Source organism: Panthera leo, chromosome A1, assembly GCF_018350215.1.
Source record: "Panthera leo isolate Ple1 chromosome A1, P.leo_Ple1_pat1.1, whole genome shotgun sequence".
NCBI classification, from domain to species: domain Eukaryota; kingdom Metazoa; phylum Chordata; class Mammalia; order Carnivora; family Felidae; genus Panthera; species Panthera leo.
This window is the reverse complement of record NC_056679.1, coordinates 207,404,842-207,430,778: the sequence shown is the minus strand read 5'-3', so window position 1 is coordinate 207,430,778 and position 25,937 is coordinate 207,404,842. Positions and strand designations below refer to the sequence as shown.

General features: G+C 38.0%; 1 protein-coding gene across 4 annotated transcripts in view; it reads right to left on the bottom strand.

Annotated features, from left to right (window-relative positions):
* FYB1 (FYN binding protein 1) overlaps window positions 1-25,937 on the bottom strand; it is a 162,093-nt gene that overhangs the window by 37,906 nt on the left and 98,250 nt on the right. For all 4 annotated transcript variants that reach the window (XM_042951553.1, XM_042951544.1, XM_042951564.1 and 1 more), the window contains exon 3: window positions 12,539-12,695. In XM_042951553.1, the coding sequence (XP_042807487.1) occupies window positions 12,539-12,695 (157 nt within the window). The remainder of the gene's footprint in view (window positions 1-12,538; window positions 12,696-25,937) is intronic.

The following is a 25,937-nucleotide window of genomic DNA, read 5'->3' as shown; positions in this document are numbered from 1 at the left end:
GTAAAAATGGAGCAAATAGATGCTCGCCGTACAATGAAAAAGGAAAAAGACTAAAAGGATCATATTTTAAATTATTCTTTTGTCTTTAACTTCAGCTCTGATTTAAAACTTCAGAAGTTATTAGAATGAGCTTTAGCCTCATATTTATGCTGCTACTGAGGCAAAAAAAAAAAAAAAAAAGAATAGGGGAGCTTGAGGACAATTCTGTCCATTCACAGTGGACACATATAATCAATCCATTGCCTCAGGGTAGTAATATGTCTTCTGTTAAAATGGAAGTATATAAATAATTCAATTCTGGGATTCTGAAGGCATTTGACTGGTTTTATGGTATAGATGCCAAAGAGAATCAGTTCTAATCCTTGACTCCTTCTTTCCAGAGGTTCTCCTTCTGGCTTTACTTCCATCATTTGTGTCTTGGACTCTAAGTGCCACTGCACTCCAATTGCTCTTCACAGTTATCAGTACCTGGGCCCCACAAATCCCTAATGATTGATGGAACCATCTATATTTTCTATTTTTTATTCTCAGGTTGATTAGCATAGCTGGAGAAAACTGCCATTTCACTGATTCTGGATATTACAAATAATTGACATTCGATCTCAACTTTATCCTCAACACTCTTCTGTAATTTCATATACCTTTTCCTAATGAACCTTCTTTCCCATCATCCTTCTCAAAGGCTATTCAAAACCGTCACTACTTTCCTTAAATCTCCTGTCCCTCTCATCTCCCCTATAACCAGATGATCTTGTTTCTTATTTCACAGATAATAGAGCAAGAAAATATATTCTCTTTAGAAAATATATTCTTAAGAAAATATATTCCTTTAACCCAAACTTATGCTTACCTGCTATCTACCAAAGTTCCTTCCACCTGTGTTCTGAATTCTATCTAAATTATCAGTGTTTTGCCCCATTTCTTTCTTCTGTATGTCATTGTATCTTTTATATTATTATTATTCTTCTTCTACTTTCATTTCCCATTCCTAAATATCTCATACTTTGCTTTCTCTCTCAGCCCCAGTTACTCTCATTCATAAAGTCCAAAATCTTCTCTTTACCTTTCTCAATTCTCCACATTACCACAGATACAGATAGTCCTTTCTTTCCCAGCCAACATGGAGAAGGCTGTATGGGCTCACAGACTTGACTTCTTTTTCTCTTGCTCATTTCTTCATGACTACGTTCTGGCTTCTTTTGCCAATCCTTCGCTGAAACCACTCTTAAAGAACTTACTTACCAAATCCACTGGATACCTCTCCATGATAATCTTACATGATTACTTTGTGGCCCTTAACAATATTGGCCATTTTGCTTTCCTGGAGTCTCTTTTGTTTCCGTAAGAGATCTCTCCCGGCTCACTTGTGTTTCTAACCACCATCCCACAATTTCCTTTGTGGGTTTACTTGCCTCTGACTTCCCCCTTTAAGTGATGATATTCCTTTGTGTTCTGGTCTTGGTTTCCTTTCTTTTTCCACTCTACCCCTGTCCCTGAATGGCCTCACATATGCCCACAGCTGCACTTGTTCTCTTAGTGTTGGTGACTTCCGTATTGACATCTCCAGGGCCGGCCTCTCTTCCGAGTTTCAGACTCACATACACACATCTTGGATATTCCACAGCCAGTGCTACATTAACATCGCAGAAACAGAGGCTTTCCTCTTCTGTCCCAGCACAAACCTGTTTTTCCTACTAGGTTTCTTATCTTAGTGAATGGCACCACGATTCCACATATCCACCTAAGCCTTAAAGGCATTCTCTTGCTCACTCTTCTTCAGTCCCTTACCAAATTAATCATGTTCTGTCAGTTCCATATATTTAATGTCTCCTCTAATTCACGGCCCCACTCTCCATCTCTCTCCTCTTTCCTGGTGGACAGGGGAACAGAGTTCTATTATCACTAGTGTGGACTCTTGCAGTAGCCATCTGCCTTGGCTTCCAGTGATGAGCATTGCTCTCCATCTTCTCCATCCTTACAGTCCCTTCTCCACACCACTGCCAACATTTTCTAATGCAGATGTGATCATATCACTCTCATGTTCACTACTCAAGCCACTTAAAGAACCCAAGAGATGCTGGTTACAAAGCCAACCCCATTGAAGAATCTGGGCTGGAAATGCCTCGTTATCCCTTAGATCATCAAACAAGCTCGGTGGGCACACTTGAGGCTCAGGAAGAATTGCCATAGATACGTGTCTCAGTCTCCACCCGGGATGGTAAACATATGTGGTCATCGATTGTTGATCCAATAAACTTACTTTTTAAACAAATTGAAATTTAAAAATTTAACTTATATATGCTTAGCTTTTAATTTAGGTTAAGTGTAAAGGCCCAATTAATCAATTCATTAACTTGATGATGACAAGACGCTTGTTTCCCTTAGTGATTTTTTTTTTTTAGTCCTTGAAAAATTCAGAATAAAACACAGAAATGATGCAGTAAGTCAAACCCGTGGTACAAAAATTTGTGAAACAAGTTTTACAGTCATGGGGACAATGAACCTATGTTCAATATTATTTATTTATTTACTTATTTATTTACTTACAAATGTTTACTTATTTTTGAGAGAGAAAGAGAGAGTGAGAGAAAGAGAGAACACAAGCAGGGGAGGGGCAGAGAGAGAAAGACACAGAATCCTAAGCAGGCTCCAGGCTCCGAGCTGTCACTGCAGAGCCCAACATGGGGCTCAAACTCACAAACCGTGAGATCATGACCTGAGCTGACATCAGATTGCCAACTGACTGAGCCACCCAGGTGCCCCAGTGTTCAATATTTTAAATATTTGTAATATTTAAGATATTTGTTACACTAGCAAATATTTAATTAGATGTGTCAAACTAAAATTTGTTATTTAGACTTTTTAGTGTAGTTGAAAAGTATGGATTCGTGTCAATATTGAGTGTCAATGTCTTCTCATAACAAAAAAGGAGAGTCAACCAGACTTTACAGCCTCCTGATAAAAGAATATACCATCACCTAGGAAGTAATCTGACCAAAGAAACTAGAACTAAATTTGGTCAAGCTACCTTTACCTCCAACTACCAATTTATAGGAAATAGAGGAACATACAAGCTAAACTATAGGAAAGCATTCAGCAAGATCTAGACTATGGATAATTATAGTCCCCTCAAAGAGCTTGATTTCTTCAACAAATAAATTGCAATAAATAGATAAATATAGTTATAGAGGGTAGACTAGTAGCTTCAAAGAGAATTACCAACGTATAAGCCAATGAAAATGTGCAGACTTTATATGGATTCTTCTTCAAACAAATTTAAAAAACCATACACACACTCAATTTAAGAGACAACTGGAAATTTGAACATGGACTTGATTTTTATATTACTATATAAAGTCTAATTTTTAGGGATACCTACTAAAATATTTATGAATATTTGGTATTAGCTTCAAAATAATATGAAAGAGGGAAGTGGGTAGGGGTATTGATGAAACAAGACTAGTGATAAATTTATAATTGTTGAAGTTGGTGTAGGGGACATGGAGGTTCAGTTTACTCTTCTCTCTGCCTTTTACATATTCACCTTTTATAAGTTTTTTCAAACTAAATATGCTTCTTAAAAAATATAAGAAAAATCCCATAGAAAATACAAGTGAACATTTAAGAGAACTGGATGTGCTTTAACAGATTTGTAAGAGTCACTTAAGTTCTTGAGAGGATTTGCAGTTATTAAATTTGTTCAGTCAGGTTTTTGAAATGCTTAAAAAAATTCAATATATAGATTTATCCATGCAACATAAAACATGTAAGGGGGTAATTAAAACTAAATTTTTTAACGTAAGTATCCATTTGAAAGAATTTAACCTGAGTTGTCTAATCATTAATCAATGATCCCCCTGAAAGTAATTGTTCTTATTAAATAAAAATTACTAGATGTATAAATAAGATAGCAAGTTATATTATGTGAACTTAAGTACCTAAAATAAATTAGACTTTTGCCTCATTAACTTTAATGAATTGAGTATTAATTAAAAGCACAAGACATAAATACCTTAGACGTCAAAATATATTGACATTCTACAGAATAAAATTTACAGCCCTTTCATGGTATACAAAGTTCTTATGCCCAGCCCTATTCTTTTACAGTTTTGTTTTTCCTGTTTCTTCTTCCTTTTTTAAAAAATAGTTTTTAATGTTTATTTTTGAAACAGAAACAGAGACAGAGGGTGAGTGGGGGAGGGGCAGAGAGAGAGGGAGACACAGAATCCGAAGCAGGCTCCAGGCTCTGAACTGTCAGCACAGAACCCAACGTGGGGCTTGAACTCATGAATCATGAGATCATGACTTGAGCTAAGTCAGACGCTTAACCAACTGAGCCACCCCAGCGGCTATTTCTTCTTCTCTCATCTTCTTTTCATGTATTAATACCGACTCACTCTCTGAACACTCTCTGGTTTCTTGTTGCTCTGTGCTTAGCTCGCTTTCTTTTCCTTTTCTAGGATAATCTTTCTTCTCATCATCTGCTTATGGCCCTCCTTCATCTTTAAGGCTCTGTTTAAACATTCCCTCCTCTGTGAAGTTATCTCTGATGCCTTAAGCCCACATGGTTGCTGCTTCGATGTGTCATACATTGCTTCATTATACTGATTATTCTGTGTTACTATAATTATAAAGCAATTGCTTGCAAGTGTCTCTTCCTACTATGAGACTATAATCCCCTTGATGAAAGAGATTGCCACTTTGCTAGTTTATTATTAGTTTATTATTATTATATTATTATTATTATGACTGACTATCATTTTTAGAAAGCTATTAGAATAATTCCAGTCATGAATAAGACTTTGATTTTTTGTGATGAATTAATTTTGTCCCCATTAACTTTTGTTATGAAAGTGAATTGTTTATTATCATTAAAAAAATTTTTTTTAATGTTTATTTATTTTTGAGAGTGAGAGAGAGACAGAGTGTGAGTGGGGGAGGGACAGAGAGAGAGGGAGACACAGGATTGGAAGCAGGCTCCAGGCTCTGAGCTGTCAGCACAGAGCCCAATGTGGGGCTCGAACTCACGAACCGCGAGATCATGACCTGAGCCAAAGTCGGACACATAACCGACTGAGCCACCCAGGCGCCCCTGTTTATTATCATTTTTGAAAAAAAAAATTAAGTCAAAAGGACTACTGGACTTGCAGCTTACTTCCTAAAACACTTGGGTGGATGAGTAACAAATATGTGCAGAATGGAGAGTAGCTGCATAGCACTTTCATACATATGCGGCTGCACGTTTATACAAACCATTAATCACTTACAGATAATGTTTGCATGCACACATTGGTTCATAGACCTAACACGACAGCGTGTAGATGTTAGTTTACATAAGTCTGAATTCACCATCTATAACATGCAAATGTTCAATAGATATGAAATCGTATAAGAATGAAAGTGAAGAATAAAAGGGAAAAACACGAGGTAGGTGAATGTCATGAATAAACCGAGATTAAACTGTTGCCGGGTCGAAAGGGTGGCTCAGTCAGTTAAGCCTCGACTTTGGGTCAGGTCATAGTCTCAAGGTTTGTGAGTTCAAGCCCTGCATTGGGCCCCTCGCTGTCAGCACGGAGCACACTTCAGATCCTCTGTCCCCCTCTGTCTCTACCCCTCCCCGGCTCATTCTCTTTCTCTCTCTTTCTAATAAATAAGTAAAAACTTTAAAAAAATAGTCACCAATTATTTAAAAAACAAAAAAATAGTGCTGCAGGCTCTGAGAAACTCTGCCCCTGGAGGCAAACAATGAAACCAGTCACAACCCATAGTGGCACAGACTGTAAGCAGAGGGAGCAGGTAAAGGAGAAGAAAAGGAAGTTTATCGGTTGTTATAACCCTGTGTCTGTTCACGAGGACCTCTCACGAGTTCTTTAGTTTCACACTGTGGCGTGCAGAATTACATAGGAAAGGCAAAGTTAACTCAGTATCAGGTCCATCATTTTTAGAAAGCTCTAATGTGCTCTATTTCCTGACTTAAAGATGTAAAGCTGTTGACCTTTATCTTATTTGCTATTCATGACTTTAGCTTTTAATTGTTGGTTTTGTTTGTGTTTTTTAAAGAAGAAAGTCACACAACACTTTGTTCTATACCTGCTGTTGCTGAGAATAAAATCTCTGTGAACTTTTCTCTGGAACATGTCTTCCTGTATTGAACGCAGGAGGACTTATAAAAAGTACGACTCGCTTCAGCCAGTGCTTTCTAAATGGAGCTAGGTAAGCCCACCCGGGAGTGCCCGTCTGATAGGGCAAGTCTCAAATTCCAGAGAATGTTAAGAATTTATAACTAATAAAATGTTATAATGGTGTAAGTTCTGACTTTTCGTCTGATTTTAGAGCCAATAAACTCTGAAGCTGGCTACGAGTGATCTCACAGTAAGAACTGTTGAACTTCTCCCTCTTCAAACCTTAGTCACTTCCCATTATTTATTATTTCTTTTTACTTCACTTTTCCTGTCTCGTTGCTATTAATAATCATGGAATTTGTTTTGTATACCAAAATATTCAACTGTTGGTTCTGTCTTCACATGAAGAATTAGTTATGCTGTTAAAATTATAGTTAATCTGGGGCGCCTGGGTGGCTCAGTCAGTTAAGTGTCTGACTTCAGCTCAGGTCACGATCTCGCGGTCTGTGAGTTCGAGCCCCGCGTTGGGTTCTGTGCTGACAGCTCAGAGCCTGGAGCCTGCTTCCGATTCTGTGCCTCCCTCTCTCTCTGCCCCTCCCCCTTTCGTGCTCTGTCTCTCTGTCTCAGAAATAAATAAACATTAAAAAAAATTAAAAAAAAATTATAGTTAATCTTTAACGATGGTGCCAAGAAACGTGTTACACAAAAAGATGTTGACCTGAACACTAATAATGATACATGAGCTCTTTCTACGGGTTTCAGTTTCTCTTCAGATGTCTGAGTAACAGCAGAAAATGTAGCTAGCTGACTTCTCACCACTAGGTGGGGAAACAGTACAATTTAAAATAAAATAGAACTTTGGTCGCAACTACTGTATTGTTAAAGATGATTATTATTTCTGATTCTCATCTGCCTCCAATCTTCTACATTCTTAAGGCATCCTGATCGGAATGATGTCATTACAAGTATCTTCCTGGGAGGTAGGTGAAAAAGGCCACCCTATCTCCTGAAATTCCTTCCCTGATACCAATTAAAAATTCGCTTTTTTGCCTTAAGCAACACAGACTCCACCCTAGAGAAGACTGTAAACCTTTCAGTTCTTTATTCCTTTGGGAAGCCACTCCCTCACCTGAACACTACTTCCCAGTTGCTCTAGTCTTGTTTCGAGAATTCTCCCCTGGCCGCCATTATCATTTTCCTCTCTTTACTAGATCTTTCTCACTGCATGCAGACACGCTGCTATTTCTTGCATCTTAAAAAAAAAACAAAAAAACTCAATTCCTTTTTTCCCAGCAGTTACCGAGTTACCGCTCCATTCATTTGCTTCCCTTTTCTCCTTGAGAAAGAGAACAACTCTTCAAATAGAGTTGTTTACCGTTGCTCTTTCCAATTCCTGTCCTTTCTTGGTCTTCTAAAGCTATTTCAGTCAAGCTCGATTCCAGGAGACTTCACCCACACTGACCTTCACAGTCCTCACTTATTTGACCTTCTGCAGCAGCTGACACAGTTATCACTGCCTTCTCCTTGGGAATACTCCCTTTACTTGGCTTCCAGGACACCACACTCTTGTTTTCTTCCTATCTTATTCGTTGTTCCTTTTTATCCCCCTTTGCTCATTTTTTCTTCTCCGAGGCTAGTAGAGTTGGAGTGCCCCAGGCCTCGGTTCTTCTCTCTAGTTATACTCACTTCCTTGGTGATTTTTTTTAAGTTTATTTATTTTGAGAGAGAGAGAGAAAAAAGTAGGGGGGCAGACAGAGAGGGAGAGAGAATCCCAAGCAAGCTCCGCACTGTCAGCGCAACCCACAAACCGGGCGATCATGACCTGAGCCGAAATCGGGAGTCGGACACTTAACCGACTGAGACACCCAGCCGCCTCATTTCCTTGGTGATTCGAAGTCTCATGATTCTAAGTGGGGAATATATGCCTATGACTCCCTGATTTATTATGTTTTTAAACGAGAACTTTCTCCTAAACTCTTCACTTCTTATACCCAATTACCGCCTCAATATCTCCACTTGGATGTTTAAAAGATCCTCAAGCTTAAAGTAGCCATGACTTCTTGATCTTCCCCACTCCCAAACCTGCTCATTTTTAGCCTCTCTCATTTCAGTTGAAGGAAACATCATCCTTATAGTTGCTCGAGGCAAAAACCCCGCAGCCCTCTTTGATTCTCCTTTCCCTTCAGACCCCAGATCCAAATTCTGTTGTCTCTACCTTCAAAATATATTCAGAATCTGGACACCTCTCTCCATCTCCACTGCCACCATTTTGATTACAGCTATCACGATATCGTGTCTGTCTTTCAGCAATATCTGCCTGACTAGTGTCTCTGTTTCATTTGCCTACTGTCTCTTTTCATACAGTTGTTAAGGTGATCTTGATAAAACATAATTTAAAACATCACTGCTCTGCTCGACCTTTTTCAGTGGTTATCATTCCACTTAGAAGAACCACGATGTCAGCCATGACCGGCAAGGCCCTACACAAGCTAAATCTTTTCCTACTCTTCCTTTCCTTGCTCACTCTACTCCAGCTCCAGTTACCTCCTTCCTAGTCCTTGAACATTCTAGGCGTTTATTCTGTCTGTTCTCTCTGCCTGGAATGATCTTGCTTAAGCTATCCGCAAGCCTACCCCTCTCATTTCCTTGAGTCTTTGCTCAAGTGTAACTGCCTATAACGGGAGCTACCCTCACCTTTCTTAAAGTTGCCACATGCTGTCCCTAACCCCACCCTCTCACTACACCACCTGACCCTGCTCTCTTTTCTCCTACCTAGTATTTCCAAACATACTATCTCCTTGGCCTGTTTATTATTTTTGTTCTTTTTGTCTGTTGCACCCTGTTCTATGTGGGCAGGAACCTTTACTTTGTTCACTGATATTTCCTGAACTACTATTACAAAAGCACAAAGTAGTGGCTCAAAAGAACAATTCTTGAGTGAAGGTAAAAAAAAAAAAATCTATTAGAGCTTGACCTGAGAGTGGCCTTTGACCAGTGAGGGGAGGAATGGCATTTGCAGGCTGGTAGAGAGAGCCTCTGGAAAACACCCATGCGTGTGTTTTAAAGGGTGGCAGCAGGGGGAAAAGCACAGGAACACCCCTATCTCACAATTTTACTTAAAGATTTATCCTGTAAATTTCCCTCTCACATGAAATATGAGTTTTTGAGCCTGAATATCAAGACTCATTTTGCTCTTATTTCTTCTTTGTATCTCATCTAACTTCCCCTACTTGGGGGTAAGTTTCTGACCCAGATATTTCTTCATTTTGGGATTTACTTAAGCTCTCTGATGGGAGTCTGAAAGTCTTTCACTACACACCACATTTTTACTTTAAAAAAAAATTGTAAATGTCCCTTAGCTTTCATTCACTCTAATCTCTCCATCTGACAATTAACTTTCAGATTCCCCAATAATTGTTTGTCTAGGCAGTATAACATCCAAGAAGACTCTTGTTTCTCTTCATCTTTCTCCTGAGTGTATGCATTTTGTGGAGTCAGGAACTCTTAGACGAATCCAACTTTCTAATTAGGAGTTCTTAATAGGGATGAGGTAACGCTTATTACAATTGGTGGATTTTGCTAATTTCTGATGCAAACAGTATTACAAGAAAAAAATTTGAGTCTTGTTGGTTGGAAGACCCCTTTCAACTTTTTCAAGAATTTCCTGAAAAACCTGAGAAATTGACGAGCATTCTTATAAATTTGTAGTACAGGCTATAGGACTATTCTTGAAATCCTTTCTTCTGTAAACAACTTTTTATTCCCCACCATATCAAAATGGATTCTGGAGTAGGTATGGATTCTGGAGTAGGTATGCCAAAAAGAATTAATATCGCAAGCCTGAAGCTACTCATTCTAGAAGAATCTGACACCATGATTGGCCCTTGGCTTGCATCTGGGAATTCAGCTTCTAAAAAATTCTCTACACTGATATGAAAAATTGCCTGATTGATAAGAGTGATTTGTTGTGCCTAGACTGTATAGACAATGTGACTTAGGGTGAAAACCTCCTCTCCTTCTAGAAGTCTGGTATTTCGGTAGTGAATAGGCAAAAGGTGTCTATGTGACCAACTCTCAATAAACATTTGTCTCTAATGGGCTGCCTGGGAAGCAGCATTACACATTTGCAAAGCTGGAGAAAGGAGAAATCTCAGCATGTCCCTCCCAGGCACAGAAGGACAGTGTCACTGTGATAAATCTTAGCCGTGAGTACTACTATTTGCTGGTCCTCTGCATCCTTTAAACGAATCATCAAATATATGGTGGCCTTGGTAACTCCCCATATAGCAAGAATAGTGCTGAATACTCCTCTTCTCCACAGTTTCTTCAATCACATAATTATCCATCTTCATGTCTTATATATTTTCGGGGATTCATGCTTAGGGTATTTATTAAAATTTCTCACTAGAATTGGATACAAGTGAAGCCAGTAACTGGGATAGGTCACATAAAATATTCAAATGTACTAAGATCATGATCTAATGGATTACATTTATCAGACTAGGAAAAAAATTAGGGAAAAGAAACAGAATTTTATTTATTTACTTACTTATTTTTTGAGAGAGGGAGTGAGGGTGAGTGAGAGAGAGAGAGAGAGAGAGAGAGAGAGAATCCTAAGCAGGCTGCATGCTCAGCGCAGAGCCCAACACAGGGTTCCATCTCCCAAGTGTGAGATCATGACCTGAGCCAAAATTAAGAGTCAGATGCTTAACTGATGAGCCATTCAGGCACTCCAAGAAATGGAATTTAATACATGTGAAAGCAAAATAATTATAGAAGTCAAGTGTATGTAAGAGCACATGTTAATTAGTTGTTTTAACTAATCAAATATTTATTTAGCATTTACATGTTAGTAGGCAGATGGCTTAAACTCTTATTTGGTAGCAAGATATCATGGGGTATTAGAGTCTTTCAACTAGAATTCTTAAAATCAAATGCCTGGAAGGCCACGAAGGCCACGAAGTCAATATAAATGCATATTGCGGGCCACAAATAAGATAATAGCCACTATGCTGCTCTAACACTTTCTAGTTTCTGCATTTATACTCCAAACAAACACAATAAAGTGAAACACAGTGGTGGCTACCTATTTTCAACCTCTGCTCTAAACTATGATCATTATCAATAAAGGAAAGCTGGCAATCAGGCATCGATATTGACAGATTCTATTATATAGATTATGGATATGAAGTACTTTCAATATAAAGACATTATTAACAGATTCTATTATATGGATTACAAATATTAAGTACATTAAATGTAAAGAACATCAGTCTGGTAAAGAATTGAAGTGGAGGAAAAACTAACTGTTGCCAAATATTTTGGGATATTGCTTATTTGTGTTCAAGGAGAACGAAGTAAAGCAATTTTCTAGAAGATGAAAAGGAAGATACAGTCTAACTTGCCATAAGGATTTATACTTGCCGTTATCCAATTATTTCCTTTTAAAACGGCATTCATTCTAGTCCAACTTTCTGTTTGCTTTTTCCTCAACCAGCTATTCTGGTCAATCATGGATAAAAAACTTGTGCATAGCAACCCATACAGTCTTGACCTTTCTAGAAAGCACCATCTAAGAAAAGCAGGAGTGGGCTTGAATAACAGTTTCTTAGTTTTTAAACACACTGCCAAAAATCTGAAGCCTGAGAGAAAAGCTGCGCTTTTTGCTTAAAAGGTTATTTAGCAGAGTGGTTAAAAGCACATGTTTACTTTGGACTTAGACTGACCTTGCCTCAAATTTCTACTCTACGTTCCCGTGTGATCTTGGAGAAGTTACTCAACCTCTGTAAATTCCCATTTCTTCATCTGTGAAATGAGGAAAACATTTTTCACGTATATATATAAAGTTCCTAACAAGTCATAAGTAGTCAGTAAATTGTGGTGCTGGTGCTCGTGATAATAGTGGTGACGGTGTCGATAATGCTGGTGGTGGTGATGGTGGTGATAATGGCCATAGTGGTGATGATGGCGGTAGTAATGATGATAATGGTAATGCTGGAGGTGATTTGCTGGTGGTGATGATAATGGTGGTGACTTTAAGGATGGTGGTGGTGGTGTTGGTGATGATGATGGTGGTGGTGGTGGTGGTGGTGATGGTGGGGGCAGTGGTGGTGATGGTGGAAGAGATAGTTGTAGTGCTAACCTGAGGAATGTTTCAAAACTTTTAAAAAGGCGCTGGAATTTTTTTTCGAATGAACTCCTAAGGAAAAAAAAAAACCACGGTAAAAACATAAAACAAGAGTTGCTCAAGGAAGTGGGGGTATGAGAGCAGCCTGCTCAGCCCTTCCTTCTCCTTGCATCTGCTCACATGTGTGGCCCGCGCAGTTTACCACGGAACTCTCAGCGTTCAGCCAAGCATAGTTTGAAAATCTATGGCAAGAGACCGACAAAGAAATAGCAAAATAATCTTTGCTTACTTTAGATCTAAGGGAGGCTTAATGTTTCTGGGAGGTAGACTTGGGACTGGCGGTTGTGTTGGGTGAGATGCTGGCAATGGTGGTTGGCTGGCTGGATGGGGCGGTGGAGGTGGTGGGAGGGAAGTAGTTGAGTAACACATTTGGCCTTTGTTGGTACCTAAGAAGCAGAGGAAAAAAATACCATGAATTAAGATAAATCTTCAAAACACAAGAGCCGGCTATTCTGAGTATGCAGAAATGAAGATCTTAAATATAAAAACGTAAGAAATGCATCCTAGGTTGAATTAATGCTTTAAAGAATCTAATATTCTAAGTACCACAGAACGTGGCATTTAAATTTTCTATTTTTTTCAGATTTATTGAGGTATAATTCACAAGTAAAATTATCAGATATGTAATGTCTATAAGAGGATGATTTGATATATGTATGTATTTTGAAGGGTTTTCCCCATTGAGTTAATAAACACATCCATCATCTAACATGTTTATCTTTTTGGGGGGCAGAGGGTGAGAAGACTTAAGTTCTACTCTCTTCACAAATTTCAGTTATACAATACAGTGTTAACTATAGTCACCATGCTTTACTTTAGATCTTCAGAACTTACACATCTTATAACTGAAAGTTTGTACCCTTTGAGCAACCTCTTCCTAGTTCCCCCACCCTAGCCCCTGAAAACCACTTTTCTACTCTCTGTTTCTATGAGTTTGACTTTTTGTTTTGTTTTGTTTAGATTACACGTATCAGTGATACCATGTGAGCTTTGTCCTTGTCTGGCTTTCTGGCTTATTTCACTACCATAGTGCCCTTCAGATTCATCCATGTTGTCACAAATAACATGATTTCCTTCTTTTTTTAAGTGGAATAATATTCCACTTTATATATCTACCACATTTTCCTTATCCACTCATCCATTGATGGACACTTAGGTCGTATCCATTCCTTGGCTGTTGTGAATCATATTGCTATAAATATGAGAATACAGATATGTCTTCAAGATAATTATTTTGTGGCTTTTAGATGTATACCCAGAAGTGGGATTGCTGGATCATACGCAGTTCTACTTTTAATTCACTGAGGAAAGTCGATACTGGTTTCCATAGTGGCTGTGCCAGTTTATATTCCCGACCGTGTAGACAAGTGTTCCCTTTGCTCCACTTCCTGGCATTTGTTATATCTTGTCTTTTTGATAATAGATATCCTAACATGTGTGAGGTGATATCTCATTGTGCTTTTGATTTGCATTTCCATATTGACTAGTGATGCTGATAAATATTTCTTTTTTTTTTTTTTTTGAGATAGATAACTTCTTTAATTCCCATTATTAAAAGGACTTTCTCTACTTCGCTTAGGAAAAGCTTAACAATTGTTAAATCTAGGTATTGAGTATATGGGTGACAAATTTCATAATGAAAAGTGAAACAAAACAAAACAAAAAAAGAACCTTACTTTTTTGAAACTTTTGTAACTTTTAGTTTTAATATTCTGGACTTTATGAAGAAGCCTACATCAACTTTAATATGACATTCTTTATGATTTAAAACATGTAGACGGTTTTTCATCAGACTCATTATTTTAGACGAAAGACGTTTAGTTTTTGTGTCTGATACTGGTAACACATTCTTACTTGTTTTCAAAGATTTCCTTGAATCATTAATGACAAGATGTATTTTGTTTCATGTGTGATTTCTCAATATTGAAGTTTATTAAACAATCTCACAAGTAAATCATATATATAGTAGAGGTTATAATATAAAGACAAGCAAAATCAAACAAATATAAATCACCCATAAAATCATCACCCAGCAATAGCTACTGAGTTCCATGTATTTTAAAACATTTTAGTGTAAACACATACTTTTATGGCAGAGGAGCAAAATGGGACCATTTTGGTATTTTGTTATCAGTTTAAAATTTTTCTCATTGTTCATAAATATAATTCCAGGTTAATATAACTACAATATGATTTTTAGTAACTAGACAATTTTTCTTTATGCAACTCTACCATGATTTAAAAAAAAACACACTAAGGCTCTAATATTGGATATTTGCATTAATTCCTTTCTTTTTTGCTATAATAAAAAATGGCTTAGTCTTTGCACATATTTAAAGTTTTTTCTTAGAATGGATTCCATTAAGTGGAAATGCTGGGTCAAAAAACTTTTTTTAAGACTTTGATACAAAATACAAATTATTTTCTGGAGTGATACCAACTGCTGGCTCCATCACTTAGTATAGGAAAGTGCTGATTTTCACATATTTTTGCCAACATTGGCATCATATGTTTTGAAGTTGACAATAGTATGGAAAACTTCTACCTTTTGCTTTAATTTCATTTTATCAAAATATCAATATCAAATACCAAAACTTCCAACATTTTAGATGTTTCTTTTGCATTTGCCTTCATATACAGACACACACACACAGATACACATAGCTACTGCTTGAAAAAATTATTGATTTTCGATTTGCTAGATGTAGGTATTTTCCCTCCTCCCTTTCCTTTTCCAGCGTAGCAAAAGAATAACTTTTTTTTTTTTTGATTAAATCCATGTTCATGGTTTTCATTATCATGACTAGGTAAATATTGTGCTTCTCTGAATCAAGTAGGGTACTCTAATTGCATTTACTTATTCATTCAACTTACTGTTTTCCTGGAGTTAACAGCTGTCTTACTTTGTCATTTACAAAGATTTTTCTTACTTCCCACAATTTCCAACAGTGCTGTAAAATGTCTGTAAAGATTTCCTACAAAACCGAACCTGTCAGATAATGAATCGGTTCCAGCATAACTATCATCCCTGTCCGCTTGTTCTAATGTGCCGTGGTTGCTTGTAAAGTCTGCCACATATCTGACATTCGGAGATGTCTCTTTGTCAGCGTCATGGCTCTGATGCATTGAGAGAATGCATCTCTCAAAAGGGTCCAAGATCTGGAGCCAAAGTGCTCAGGTTTAAGTTCTGGCTCCACCACTTACCTGCTGGGTGACTTGGGTAAGTCACTTCTGGTTTCATCTGTAAAATGAAGATCATAATAGTGCCCCCTCATAGGGTTGCGGTGAGGATGTTAGACTTAATACACATAAAGCACTTAGGACAGTACCTGGCATATAGTAAGTTGAACATTTTTTTTTTATTTAACAAGTATTTATTGAATGTTTACTGTGTGTCAAACTCTGTTCTAGGCACTAGGATACAATGGAGGAAAAAGCAGCCGCACATTTCTGCTCTTACGGATTTGAGGAGATAGATAAGAAGTAAATACATATAAAATTATGAGAAGTGCTAATAAATGGTGGAAAGACCATCTAATGGTATACTGTTGGCATCTCTTCCCTATTCTGCATTCAGTGACCTCACTATGGTAGATTGAACTTGGGCATAATGGGAGTAGCTAGGTCGTGGAAATAAACGAGAACTATAACTTTCATTATTGTTCTGTTGATTATTAGGTATAAGAAAGTGATGGAGGAAATGCTTATCATGCAGATTAAACTTAAAAGCATGTTGTTTCTATACCTATTACATGGTAAATAGCATAAAACATTCAAGAAATATTTTCCAGTATTTGAAAGCTATTATACAAACTCAGCAAAATATTCACTCACATCATTGACAAATGAGTGAACTTCTGACATATATCTTTGTTTCTCATTCATCTTGTTAACATAAATGAAAATAATAATCAACATTCAGGTTGGAAGACACTCATTGCTTAATGTCAACCATAGGTTAGCTACAGGCACAAGAGACTGGCAAAAATCAACAATTGGCCATATGGAATTATCAATAAAGAATATTGTATAACTTATTCTTATTTATATATTATGTGCCATGCATCTTTAATACCAAAAAATTTAATACATGTATGTATATAAACATTACACACATACACACACCCTTTCTTAGAGAACTAGTTAAAAATTTACCAGCATATCATGCTTATAATTCGTAGGTTCTTGTGGCTATATCATGAATAGAATGTCTCTGTATCTCCCCAATTTGCATTGACCCTTTCTGATTTTATACATTATGCATTGGAATTATGTATGTTGCCTACTTTCCCGAAATATGCGGTTTGTTTTTCTTGTCCTCCTAATTTTGGGGCAATTTTTTTGAGAGGAAAAGGGGATGCATTCTTGAAAAATGTTTTCCTTTAATGTTACATGTCTTTGAGGTCCATCTTTTCATTTTTATAACCATTTTTCATTTTAATTGTATTATCTACTCAAATCCTTTGGCTGTTTTTATTTTATTAAAAATTTTTTAATGTTTATTTTTTGAGAGAGACAGAGAGTAGGAGCGGGGGAGGAGGAGGGAGAGAAGGGAACAGAGGATCTTAAGCAGGCTCTGTGCTGACAGCAGAGAGCCTGATGGGGAGGTCGAACCCATGAACTGTGAAATCATGACCTGAGCCAAAGACAGAAGCTTAACCGACTGAGCCGCCCAGGCGCCCCACTTTGCCTATTTTCAGAATAGTATTTGCTTTTTCTTAGTGGCTAGTAGAACCTCTTTATTCAGGGTATTAATCTTTTTGCCACTTATATGGACAAACAATATAAGAATCAGGCTGCTATGGCTCCTGCTTCTGCCTATTCATACCAAAAAACTCCCAACAACAAAAAGGAAAACAAACAACTAAACAAACCACAAAACATAAACCAAACTATGCCTCAACCAATAAAACCAAAAGTCTTCAAAACCTTTGAAGGAAATATAGTACTTCACTGTAAATTACCTTAAAGGGCTAATGGCAGGGTTTTAAATGACATATAAAAAGCTTCTTTGGCTAGTAGAGAGAATTAGTTCCCCTGCAAATCTGATAAATAAAATTTTCCAACTGATTCTATTTATGTTAGAAATATTTTTCCATCCCATTTTTGTAATCAGTAAAGTTAAACTTGTTTGATATATAAGACTTACTGCCTTTTCTCTGATTCAGTGAATAAATTCTTTTATATATAACTTCTATCACTAGAGTTATGTTTAAGAATGCCATCCCTGCCCTGAGAATACATAATTATTTTTTAGTTTATTTTTAAGAATTTTATTTTTAAGCAATCTCTATGCCCAATGTGGGGCTCGAACTTACAACCCAGAGATCAAGAGTTGCATGCTCCACCGACTGAGCCAGTCAGACGCCACAAGAACACATAATTATTAACCTTACATTGTTTTCTACTTCTCTTTGGACTCATTTTTTAACATTCAACTGTTTGAAACTATGAAAAATTTATTTTGGGGTTAGGAGTTAGGTGTGAGGTTGGGATCTAGTTTTATGGGTTTTGTTGCTACTGCTGTTGCTCTTAAATCATTTACCAAATGTCTCATCACCATTTATCTAATGGGCTATTACTGACTTGAAATGACTCTTTTATCATAGAATAAACATTAAAAATTCTAGTGAATTTGGGGCGCCTGGGTGACTTAGTCGGTTAAGCGACTAACTTCAGCTCCCATCATGATCTCACGGTTCATGAGTTTGAGCCCCTGCGTCGGGCTCTGTGCTGACCGCTCAGAGCCTGGAGCCTACTTCAGATTCTGTGTCTCCTTCTCTCTGCCCCTCCCCACTTGTACTCTGTCTCTCACTCTCTCTCAAAAGTAAATAAACATTAAAAAAATTTTTTAAAATTCTAGTGAATTTCACAGACGAAAATGACATTTCAATTTATAAATAATATGGTTTGATTGATTCATAAGTGATTTGAAAGCTGTACGCACAGAGAATAAGCCACTATAGGTGGAAATTAACAAGTTGTTGTCTAAAAAGAAGAAAAATGTTTTTCATCCATTTGTGACTTATCTTTTCATGGAAAAGATTTTGACGACCTGGGGGCATTACCATCTGAAAGTGATCTAAGGCTTGGAGGTAAGAAGTTATAGACATGGTTGGGGGAACAATGCACTGGAAACACTAAAACGTGACTTATCCCAAAACCCATGTACTACTTTTTCATTTTTGCACAGGCTTCTGAGACTTTCTGGTGGGGCGTCTGTGACGGGCCCCTGACCTTCTGCTTGCTTGGCATCTATTCTTTCCTTAGTGATAATAACTTGAGCTACCCAGAAAGGGGTGTGCTGGCTTCCCCCTGGACTTGGACCTTCAGGGAGGGCCCCTGGCATTGCCCTCTAACCACCGCCAGGGAAGGGTTTGACTGAGGATGTGGTGGAACTGGGGCAAAGTGCCCCTGAGAGACAGAGAGGGACTGGTTGGGTTTTTTAAAAATTACCTTTGGAAAATTGCCAGAGATAATTTGAAAGGCTTAATGAGGCACTAAATTAATTATTCAAGTGTTCTGCTCCTCATCAAACTTGGGGGAACCTAAACTAAAGTCTTCCTATATTACACTAGTATTTAGCAGTGAAACATTTTGCTTTGCAAAATCTGCGGTCACTTTCAAATCCTACAAGGGATATATTTGCATGTATACAAAATAATTCTAAGGAAAAGCATCTTTGTTTTTCTGGGGAAAAAAAAAACAACAACAGGAGGCTTACCTTAATGTATGGTTGGCTTTGAAATCTCTTTCTGGACTTTTAAAGTATGCTAAGATGTAATTAATGCTATTGGAATTCTCAAAAGCAAAAATCTAGTCTGTTGTTACAGAAAGCAGAGGGTGGGTATTGAATTATAATAAAATAAAGAGGAAACAGAAAAAAGAAATCTATAGGACATTTCTGAGACTGATAACAACAACACTAAGTAATCATTTTTTTTTGACCCAGCACATTCTAGACATTTTACATATTTAATCTTATTCAATCTTTACAATAAATCAATGGGGTTCTTCTCTAGTTTCCATTCAAAAGTTAAGAAAACTACGCATGTTCAGAGAGTTTGGAAGCAACAGAAGTAGGGCTTAAATGCAGCCAGAATTTGAACTTTAGTCAATTTCTATCCTGTCTACACCCTTTCTGCTGTGTTCAGTGGCTCCTCAAGGAAAGGAAGTAGACATTACTGGTAAGTTCCAATGCACGTATTCACATACTTTCCAAAGATCTGAGTGTAAGTCTAGCTTTCTGACTGATACCTTTCCTCACAGTGTGATTTTGTACAACTATTTTCAGTTTCGTGTAGGGCAGAACTAACTCTGGAAAATGTAAAGTAATTCTGGAGCATATACTCACATATTTGGGTGCTTTAGATGCTAAGTTTATAATTTATACCAGAATTTGATTTTGGAAACCAGATAGCAGGAAAGTGGACATTCAAGAGCTAGTGGAAGATGGGCCCCCAAAGATGGATGACTGACACAGACTAGCAAGGAAAAAGTCTCAAGAAATGGAATTGAGGAATTCAAAATAAAGTCATAAAAGGACTTAGAAGATATGAAATAAATAAAATAAAGGAAAAGACCAGTTTAGAGTTTAGTGTGCATTAAGAATTAAGGATACTGGGTGCCTGGGTGTCCCAGTTGGTTAAGCCTTTGACTTTCGATTTTGGCTCAGGTCATGATCTCACGGTTCATGAGACTGAGCCTTGCACCAAGCTCTTTCCCCCTCCCCTGCTCATGCTCACTCTCTCTCTCAAAAAAAAAAAAAAAAAAAAAAGAATTAAGGATGTAAGCTGAGAGATAACACCCCAAAATGATCTAATATGGGTCTTATCCCCTAAGGCTCAGGAGGTGTTTGTTGCCTGGGTGATCTGTGGTTTTAAAATACTAGATCTGACAAGATCATTTGGAATTCCTCAAAGAATGATAGGATCGTGCAGGGATATGGGCCTCCTAGGACTGGGCAGAGCTGCTCTCCTGGACAGTTCAGAATGACTCAGTGGAAATTAAACTAATCAGGTGAATTTGCAACCTACTGCCCACTCTCATCCCAACTCAGAATCCCCAGAACTGTGTTCCTGGACATTTTGGGAGTAGCTCAAGGCTTCAAGAAGGAGATATAGGGCATTTTGCTAAAATGTCAAGTGGGAGCTTGACTGGCATCTTGCTGTAACCTTTGAACTTTCACCAGAGATGTAATAATTTTAATAATGAAATTCTTTTTTTAATTAAAAAAATTTTTTTAATCTATTTATTTTTGAGAGAGAGACAGAGTGCAAGCGGGAGAGGAACACAACAAATCTGAAGCAGGCTCCAGGCTTCAAGCCATCAGCACCGAGCCCAACGCAGGGCTCGAACTCATGAACTGCAAGATCATGACCTGAGCTGAAGTCGGATGCTTAACCGACTGAGCCACCCAGGCACCCCTTAATAATAAAATTCTTAACCATAATAAAAAAATGTGACTAATGGCAAAATAAGAGAGAACTGATTATTTTTGTAAAAGAGGACAGTTCATACTGGTTACAAAAAAAAAAAAAAAATGGGAAGGGTTGGGAATGAAGGAGAGGGATGTAAAAACACGAAAACAACTCTCAAGAATCTGGGAGGTTATCAACCTCTGATTCAAATTCTCATCTTGTTTAATTTTGGAACCTCAGAAGAAGCCTTGCACAAGTCAAACGCCCCTGCTCAGGCAGGCCTGAGTGTGTGCCTGATGGTTGGAACGCCAGCACCATTTACCAGGAAGAAACGACTAGGCCCTCCGTGAGTCAGTGGTGCACAGGATTCTCTGGTTCTGCCCTGAATGCTCCAGATTCACTGAAACACGGCTGCCCAAAGGGGTGACATTTTGTCAGGATCTAAAACTCTCAAAACTAGCAAACAAAAAGAGAACTGAGGGGGAAGAAAAATGGGATAGGGAGAAGGTGAGGGGGTAATTAACAAAAGACATAGTGAGGGTGGCAGTGTCCTCCTATTATGGAGAATGGAACAAACAAAAGTATACAAACTTTACACTTTGCAGTTTTTTTGCAAACGAAATACCGCTTCTAGATATTGTCACAATACTCTTATAATACGAAGATGTATGAGGTCTCAGGAAATCTACCCCAGAGATTCTGACATTTATGACTTTTGACTAAGAAGGTACCTATTGCCTTCATGTCCCATGGGGTCTGAGGAGCATATAGCATTGTGGTTCTTGATTCCCTTTTTAATCTATGGATTCCTTTACAAAACCAAGGACACTGTATCATACTTGGGGGCCTGCAATTGCACCCAAACCCTGACCCTAGACCAGGTATTTATAACTTTGGTTTTCTTGGGATGTCTTGAATTGGGCCAGGTATTAAAAAACTTTGATTTTACCACCAGCTCCATCACCAAAGAGCTCTTTGTCTTTGGCCAATCAGTTAATCTTTGCGTTGAATTAGTTTTTCCATCTGTTGAGTGGTAGTAATAGGATCTCAACTACTTCACAAGGGTTTAAGGGTTAATGAGCTGATAGGCATGAAAGCATCTTGAAAAGCCCAAAGTATCGTATAAACGTAAAAGATGGTCCCACAAGGATGAGGGGTCCTGTAAATAAAACCATTACCAAGTTACCTTGACTTAGCATACTTTGAAATCCTTTATAAAGTTCATCATTTATTTATTTGGGAATTATGACATGCCTGCCCCAGGATTTAGCCATTGGACTGGCAACTCAGAATCTAGACTTTTATTTTCTTTGGGCCTGGGCACATAGCTACTGCCCACCCAAGAGGGAAGAAGAGCGCTAGCAGCTCTTTGGTATTTCCAGAGTCTGAACTGGCGAACTCTACACTAGGTAATTTGTACAATACTAGGTGCACACTTAATAGAACCCCTAGCAGCTGCATGCCGATGCACATTCATTTATACCTAACTGAACAGGAACTTTCTCAGGACCAAACATCACTGAGATCTTATCACATTTACCATAATGGCTGTTTCAATGCTCCCCACATTCCTGGACCTCACCCATGCCTTCCTCTTTCACCACAGATAACTTTACTTTTTATTTTACTAAGAATAGGCAGAGCACTCCAACTGGCCCTCCCTACTCATCCTTCATTTTAACTTTTTAAAACCTCCTTATATTCTGCTCACTCTTTTTTTTTTTTTTTTTTGCCCCTGGTTCTCTGGAAAAATGTCAATCTTTCTTACTAATATTAACTGGCATTCTTGGCTCTTATCACTGCCTGCGTCCTTCTAGACCCTGTTCTGTTGATTATTCACTCCTTCACTGGCACTGAGTACAACCATTTAGTAAGCACCTACTATGTGCTCTGGACTGTGTGTTTCAACCTTTAAGGAGGACTTTTCTTTTTTTTTTTTTAATTTTTTTTTTTTTAACGTTTATTTATTTTTGAGACAGAGAGAGACAGAGCATGAACGGGGGAGGGTCAGAGAGAGAGGGAGACACAGAATCTGAAACAGGCTCCAGGCTCTGAGCTGTCAGCACAGAGCCCGACATGGGGCTCGAACTCACAGACCGCGAGATCATGACCCGAGCTGAAGTCGGACGCTCAACCACTGAGCCACCCAGGTGCCCCAGGAGGACTTTTCATCTTAAACATGGTCAATCTTGTCTACTCCAAAGAAACACAACAATAGCCTCTCTTATCCTTGTCCTCCATTCTACTACCAGCTGCTTTTCCTTCTTCCCTTTATAGCCAAACTCCCTCCATCGGCCACTTCTCTATCTTTATTTTGCTTGGGTGGCTTCATGACAGGACAAAGAATGAACAGGTTTGGGGAGGTGTGGGTTTGAGTTCAGATTCACCACACTTATGAAAACCTTCAATTGCTTATTACTCAATCTGAGGCCTTGAGTAAGTTGCTTGATTTCTCCAAGTCTTTATTTTCTCATCAGTGAAGGAGTCATACACACCCACCTTGCAAAAGCACCTGACCACACTGTAACGCTCAATGAATGTTCCTACTCTTTTTAGCTCTTACTTGAGATGGCTACCTCATTGATACACTGCAGTCTAGCCACCTCAGCTGTAAACAAAACAAAACACCCTTTCCCCAAACCGATCATGCCAGTCCTGGTTCTGTTAGGATATCTTAGAATGAATGAAACATCAGGAAGTTTAACTTTAAATCCTTAGAACCATCGAATTAGGTACCCACACAAACAAACAAACAAACATTACTTTCACTTTCCTGGTTCCTTTAAAAATTTTTTTTTAAATATTTATTTATTTTTGAGAGGAAGAGAGAGGGAGAGACTGAGTACAAGAGGGGGAGGAGAAGAGAGAGAGAGAGGGAGACACAGAATCAGAAGCAGGTTCCAGCCTCTGAGGTGTAACCTCAGAGCCCTAGGCAAGGCTCCAACTCACGGAGTGAGAGATCATGACCTGAGCTGAAGTCAGAGGCCCAACCGACTGAGCCACCTAGGTGTCCCTCACTGTCCTGATTCCTAAACACGCCAGAAGCAATTTTCAACATGGGAAGAGGAATGGTTTGGTAGAGGGAATAGTTGTGCTGGGGTCATTCAAACTTGGGTTTGACTACCAATCCCATTCAGCACTAGTTGTGTTACACTGGATGACTTATTTTTGTTCTTTGGGTTTTCTATTCCTTGCCTACGTTGTATTAAGACTACAGATTCCTAACTTGCAGGATGGCTATGAGAATGAGGAATAATATAAAGGTGTACCTGTCCAGAAAATAACAGGTGTTCTACTTATGAATTATCCTAGAACCTGCAACTGTTGTGTTTGTTCTATATGGGACAGGCTCTTCTTACACGTTTGAGGGCACATTTGTTTCCATCTGTGTAGAAAGAATAGGATAATCATACTCTAACAACTTAAAAAAAAAGTTTTCTAGGGGTGCCTGGGTGGCTCAGTCAGTTAAGCATCTGACTCTTGATCTCAGGGTCATGAGTCAAGCCCTGCACTGGGTTTCACACTGGGAGTGAAGCCCACTTAAGAAAAAAGTTTTCTAAACTACCATTTTTGCCTGAAACCACATGCTAATTGCCATACATCTGACCATTTTGTGGAAAGAAAGCTTTTGAAAGGCCACCTACCCTTTTAAATGTAGTGTGGTTGCACTGCCCTTCTGTAGTGTTAACACTGATGCAACCTAATGTCGCTCAGAGAGCTCTCCATTTGTACACAGAGCACGCACAGGTGGTTTCTTACATTAATTTTATTTTCTTTAAAATTCCCAAAGTTTATCATCTGTGTGTGTATCTATGTATCTATGTATCTCTGTATCGATTTGTTTTTTTCCTGGTTCCACAGTGAACTTCTGAGGGTGGGTCTCCACTGTCAACATCTGTGTGTACCCAACACTCTGTGTCTATTTACTTGGCAGGGCATTTAATGTTCTACTGATTTGGACATTCTTTTTCCTTTACTCTTTTCCCTTTAGAAAAAAAAAATAATAATTTGGGGCACCTGGGTGGCTTAGTCTGTTAGACATCTGACTTTGGTTCAGATCATGATCTTGTGGTTTGTGGGTTTGAGCCCTGCATTGGGCTCTGTGCTGACAGCTCAGAGCCTGGAGCCTGCTTCGGATTCTGTGTGTCCCTCTCTCTGCTCCTCCCCCACTCACGCTCTGTTTCTCTCTCTCTCTCAAAAATAAACATTAAAAATTAAAAAAAAAGAAAAAACTGATTTAAAATAGTTTATTGTAAAATAGATATATACATGGCAAATCATTTAAGAAAATAGAAGACGGACTGTTGAAAAGAAATCTCACATTCTAGATCTTGTCTCCCAGTCTCCACCCTAAAGACAACTGTTACCAGTCTTTTAAGAAATGTACATTTTTCAAGAAATACTCCATTTTTTTTCTTACACAAATGGGACCATGGTACATGTTATTCTATATTTTGTTTTCTTCATTTAAAAAAGAGATTATTCTATATATAAGGAAACCAAATTTCCCCCCATAGCTATGGAGCTCTTCCTTGCATAGGTTTACCATCATTTATTTGACCAGTCTTCTTATTGATGGAAATTTAGGTTATTAAAAAAAATAACTTTATTGAGGTATAATTCAATAAACATACTAGTTTAAAGTCTACAATTCAATGGTATTTGTATATTATAGTTGTACAACCGTCACCGTAAACTAATTTTAGAATATACGAATCACCACAAAAATAAACCCTGTAACCTATTAGCAGCTGATCCCTGTCCCTGCTCTCCTACTCCTGCTGTAGGCAACCAATAATTTACTTTTGGTCTCTTTAGATTTGTCTACCCTGGCCATTTCAAATTAATAGAATCATACAATGTGTGGTCTCTTGTGACTGGTTTCTTTCACTAAGTTGTTTTTGGAGTTCAGTCGTGTTGTAGCAGATACCGATACTTTATTCTTTTTTATAGCTGAATAAAAACCTACTGCATGGGTGCCACATCTATTTATCTATTCGTCAGTGGTGGGCATTTGAGCTTTTTCCACTTTGTAGCTACTATAAATCATGCTGGTACGAACCTTCTTGTACACATCTTTTGTAGACATACGTTTTCATTTCTCTTGGATATATGCCCAGAGTAGAGTTGTCTGACCATTGGAGGGACTCTAGGTTGTTTCTTATTCTTCCATATTTTTGGATTATTAGATAATTACTCTTATAAAAT